Consider the following 5,533-nt stretch of genomic DNA (forward strand, 5'->3'; position numbering starts at 1 on the left):
TTTCTTGTGTGAATGTGTTTATTGTTGAGGAATCGCAGTGATATAAATATTTAAAATCCATCCTTTTGAATTTAGGAGCTGTTTCATTTGAATGAGACGTAAATCAAGAAGGGGCTTAAAAAACAAAACGTATCTAAAAATCTTTAAAGAAAATTCAAGAGCGTCTGATTGAAACCACAAGTCTGGAAGAAAATTACAGAGAAATGAGAGATGGATCAAGATTATTGCATAAGAATGTTTTCAGATGTGAATTTTAGACTCTATAATGGCAATATAACAGATCCGGTATATAATCAGCATCACAGCCTTAATTATGCAGGAAATTACCCACGTTCCTTATTTTCCCCCTGCRGTCATCGAGTCTGGCTGCATAAATGAGCTCCGTCACAGCTGAGTTTCATTTCTGACAAACTGCTTTCTATTCACATAAAAAAGAAAAAAAAAAGTACGACAGCTCACCTATAAAGAATGACAAACCAGCAGCTAATTGAGCTTTGACTGTTGCTCCAACGCCATCTGTGTGAGTACGACTGAGATAAGAGGCTTTGGGAATTTTTTMTTTTTTGCATGTCAAACGAGGTTAACTCCTGTCATCTCAATAAGGAAGTTTTGTTGTTGTTGTTGGCTCAGAGAGAAAGGAGAGGAAATTCCCAGGAACAAAACGCAGCTGTTTGACATTCCTGCTCGTCACTCCTCCCCCCCAATTAAAGACGAGGAGCTCGGGCCCAACGCCAACAGCAAGCAGAAATTCTGCTTAAAACAATCGCCCACAGTCAATCATTCTGCAGAACTACACTTTACATATCCAAGTGTTGTCATTTGATGCTTTTCTACTGTTATGTTTTAGCTGATATGCKCAGGGTTAAGATTTTATGTGATAGACAAAGAAAAAAGTCCAAACAGGAAGTGAGTTTGAGCCCAGAGGTCATCAATAATTCACTCATGAAGAAATACTACGATAATGCTCAGATGCGGATAGTTGATCAGTTTAAAGACYAACAAAATAAAAGCTGAGCAAGGTTGCGCCACTTTTGGAGACATTTTAATGCACCGGACCACCCAAGTAATATTATAAACATCTTTACAGCTGGTTTCATCTCTAGCTTATTACCAACTTTTATAAACATTTTGAGCAGGATGAGCTCTATAAAGCTAATGTTTTCACTTTATTTCATTCTTTACATGTTAATTTTATCTGCAAGAAGCTAAATAGTGGAGCCCAGTTTATATATATATATTTTTGCAAATTAAAAAGCAAACAATCAGACTAATTCAGCTCCAAACTTAAACATGATTACTGAAGCAGAGATGGTGCATTTGATTTAAACCCGGGTGTTTTCAGTTTTAAATGGACGTAAAGCCCCTCTCAGACACGTGTTTCGTTTTGTAGCTATGAAAGAACAAATGAAAGTGAGTCACAGCGGCAACACTCGGACAGACTTCCGAGTGTTTCCAGTAAAACCGAACATCAACGCCAACTCTAAACACCAGGTCAGATATAAATGAAAGAACCGTGGAGACTTCAAAGTAAAATTCAAACACCGTGTTTAATAGACGCAGCAGATAAACATGAGAAGGGAATAACGAGCGACTTCTTGTAGACCTGAGCAGAGCTCGACGGAGGRGAGCGAGAGCGGGAAAGCTCTGGTAGCAGACCTGAGTAAAGACAGAAGTTTATATCTGAGAGGTTCTGAGCTGCAGCTGTTGCTTCAGCTCTGCTCACTCATTAACAGAACGCTCGTTGAAAGTTGCGAGCCGTGTCATATCAGCCACGAACGAGTGACGTGGCGCTCTGATCTGAATGTCCAGCCTTTTTTTTTTTAATGTCTGACAATCTGCAGCCGGCTCCAGTCAGAGTGAAAAGAATGAGTGGTTCTGACTACGACCTGGGAATATGGAGAGTGTTTAGTGGCRGTGCAGAAGGTCGACATACTCCCAACTTCTGCAGTAAAACGTCCGTGTCTTTTTTTTTTTTTTTGTATTTTGTCATGATGTTTATAATCCTTGGTAAGGTTTAGAGTGACGGATGCTTCTTGTTTTTTACTGTTCATCCTTCTCATCCGGCGGTTTTCTCACTCTCTTTCAGATAAAACCACCAGGTGAGCATCGATCTCAGACTCGGACAGAATCCTGAAACACAAACACAATTTTAGGACCTTTATTTTTAACTTTCATCACCAGAGTTTTAACTTTTGAGTTYATGCTGATCCCTATATTTCAGTCTATAAAAACTATCAGCAAAATCTGGATAGGAGTTAAGGAAACCTGCARATGGTGTTAACGGAAAACTCACTTAAATCTTGGTTCTTGTGTCGTAACAACCCCCACCTCCAGCTCAGAGGGCTTGAAGTCAATGGACAGAATGGTGGACAGACATGAAATAGCCATCTGGTTGGAGACAAAAGGGGGAAAAATGTCAAAAATAATAATAATCATCATCTTTATAACATATGAAGTTTGAAACAAAGTTCTTATAGTCTTAAAAATAAAGAAAGATGTCACATCTTTCATACACTTAACACAAAAAGTAAGTAAATTAGTGTTTGGTAGATTATTTCTTTGTTGTAACAATGCTTCTTTACGAGAAGCTCAAATCAAGAGTCAATAACAACAAAATAAGCTGTTTGGCACCCACATACTCAGCTCCACTGCTCATCCCAAAGATGCATGTTCCTTACAAATGTGGCACCATTTAAAAGGGAAATTGACACACTTTACAACTGTATTCGATCTATTGCCAAAAAGCATTGTTACAACAAAYAAATAATCTACCAAACACACTTTTCCTTACTTTCTGTGCTAATTATATAAATTTACAGGGAAAGCATTCTTCTTTTGAAGTCATTAAAATGACAGCAGAACCTGACTACAGCTGCTTTTTGCTTATTTAGATCAGTGGCTTCCAAAGTTGGGGTCGGGACCCACAGTGGGGTCTTGAAACATCAAGGTGGGGTCCTGAAAGTATTTTCTGTATTAATTACACTAAAATTGACAAATAACATTTTCCCTTTGTTGTTACAAAATAGTAAGATTAGTGTATTTAAAATGGACAAAAACAAGGTAATAAATAATGTTACTATGCTCTTGATATTTGATGTGAAAACAATGTTTATCAACCGACAACAGCTGGGGGCACAGGTCTCTGCTGCAGGTATTTTGTGGGCCAAAAGCTGAAAGGTTTGGGAACCACTGATTTTGAGAATAATCTTAAACAGCATAATCTTTTTTATATGTTCACCTGAACCTTTTGACTCTAATTTAACTTAAAGACAGAAAATATCATACACTGTTCTTTGTCAAGCCGAAACTAATTTCATTTTGATAAATTGAAATATTGAAATAGAAATTTCCATCAGTAATATGCTCATTTAAAAAAAAAATCTGTGCAGAGTAGAGGAGTAAAGGCATCGTTTGAAATTTGTCCAACTCTGTTCTCTGTTTATCCTTTTAGAGCACCCTTTCTCTGCAAGATATTCAGGATGTTGCATCTGCTTGTTTGTCTCATTAAGAAAATGCTAATTTGAAACTAATAAAACAGCTGTTGGTATATGAAAGTAGGAGTTTGCGTTCACGTTTGAAAATCTTGTATTTGTGTGTATTTGTGCAAGTCCTGCCTCTACTGTCTGCTCGTAGGTCCAGTCCAGCTTCTTCTTGAGTTTCTTCTCTAGAAAACTAGTGGCCTCGGCCTGTTTGACTCCGGCTGCCGTGGCCTTAAAGCCACAGTAGTATCCAGCCGGGTCGCATTTATACAGCTGTGGGCCCAGCTCCTCGTCCACTCCCACCACAATCATACCTGCACAAAACGCACAAATCTGTTTTTCAAATGGTTTTAGATTATTAAAGTGCTTGTACGTTTTTTTTTTTCACGGCTCTGAGAAAAACATAAACGGACGTGAAGTTTGAAAAGGTAAAATCCCGTAACATTTCTGGGTATGACTCACAGCAGCCGAGCGGCCTCATCTCAGCGTTCTGTGTGTAGACTTGGGAGATGTCGGCCATGCGTTTGCACAGCATATCTATGGGGACCTCGTAGCCGTATTTGTACTTCCAGTTCGCTGCCTCGTAGCGAGCTCTCTGCATCTGAGACCGGCTGTCAGCTGGACAAATAAAAACAGAAAATACATCAAAACACTTCAACAGAACTATAAAATTTATTCTAAAATGTTAACCAATTTATTTGCTGGTTACTTGCAATGCTTACCAGTCATGCCGGTCATAAGGCAGCCGATGTTCTCTGTGATTCTACACATGTGTGTGACGGTCGTGGCGTCCAACAGTTTGTCCTGGTAAACACAAAAGGAAATGAGTTACTAAGAGAAACAAACAGCAAACATGTTTGGGTCATTTTACTGACGGGAACTTTTCTCTGCGTGACCACCACAGCGCAGTCCTTCCCACGGACCGCCACAGAGGTCTGTCCTCCCTGGTTGATGGCTTTGAAGGCATATTCTGAACGTGGACAGGATTTAAAAAAAGAGAGCTTTTACCGTGCAATTGTAAATATTTTACAATATAGAAGTTAGTTGTTGTTTTAATATATCAAACATAAAAATAAAAATAATGCATGACTACTTTTCTCATATGCTTTTCTTTGTACAAGGACTGCTTTATCTCTCTGGTGCATGTATGTGACGTTTATTATTATTATTATTTATTGGCCACACATTCAATTTAAAATAATTTCTTTGCTTTTCCTGCTGTCTGCTTTCCTGAACGTTCTCAGGTCTGGATTAAATACAGTCCTCTGGCTTCCTGAGAACGACAGCTTTTTCTAATTGTCATTTTAATTGACTGATTTTGACCATATCTCAATCTGACAGTAGCACATAGCAGATGCTTAGCAGCAGATGTCCTGGTTTAGGGTAAAATTAGTTGTAAACATCACAAATATTTTGAGACTAATAAAATAATTAATATTATGTTTTATTGCTATGTTAAAATATTTGTCTCTGTAATAACCTGATTGACTTGGGTTTGAGCGGCTGCTAGCAGCTTGTTAGCATCATTAGCATGAATGACAAATCAGGTTTCCTTTTACTCCTCACCGACTTGGTAGAGTCTTCCCTCCGGGGAGAAGATGGTGATGTGCCGGTCAAAACCTGCGCTAGACCCCCGAGACATGACGGCGATTATTTATAAAATAGGGGAAAACAGACGGGAAAATGAAACTAAAGCGACAAGAAAAACAAAACATGAGAAACATCGGCCACCGGAAGTTTAATTTTTCACTTCCGGGCAGTGTTGCCAGCTGGGAAATGTTGAATTATCGTATCAGCAGCTCAAAATTATCGTATTTTGAGGAAAATTATCGTACACACCCAAGTTACATTCTAGAGAGGCTCAAATTTATAAATACATCCTGCTCAGCTCACAATGTGCTCTGTGTTCAACAAAATGCACATTCTTTTGTTTATAATAAAGTTAAAAATCACTCTTGGGTGTCTGTTTTTTTTGTTTGTTTGTTTTTTTTTACAAAAGCTTCATTGTAAACAAGAACAAAACATGGAGTCTGGGGAAATGCTGCATATAAAAA

The 5,533-nt window shown here is 38.4% G+C and overlaps 1 protein-coding gene across 1 annotated transcript; it reads right to left on the reverse strand.

Moving 5' to 3' along the window:
* Nucleotides 1–1,528: 1,528 nt before the first annotated feature.
* On the reverse strand, nucleotides 1,529–5,237 carry LOC106511027 (proteasome subunit alpha type-6). Its single transcript, XM_013999763.1, has 7 exons — nucleotides 5,046–5,237; nucleotides 4,355–4,449; nucleotides 4,202–4,283; nucleotides 3,942–4,097; nucleotides 3,615–3,793; nucleotides 2,294–2,388; nucleotides 1,529–2,130 (listed from the first exon to the last, which is right to left on the reverse strand). Exons 1-7 carry the CDS (start codon nucleotides 5,119–5,121, stop codon nucleotides 2,073–2,075), a joined length of 741 nt encoding a protein of 246 aa, XP_013855217.1. The 5' UTR covers nucleotides 5,122–5,237; the 3' UTR covers nucleotides 1,529–2,072.
* Between the last annotated feature and the right edge of the window lie 296 nt (nucleotides 5,238–5,533).

The sequence above is a fragment of the Austrofundulus limnaeus genome, unplaced genomic scaffold (genome assembly GCF_001266775.1).
Source record: "Austrofundulus limnaeus strain Quisiro unplaced genomic scaffold, Austrofundulus_limnaeus-1.0 Scaffold2460, whole genome shotgun sequence".
Classification (NCBI taxonomy): domain Eukaryota; kingdom Metazoa; phylum Chordata; class Actinopteri; order Cyprinodontiformes; family Rivulidae; genus Austrofundulus; species Austrofundulus limnaeus.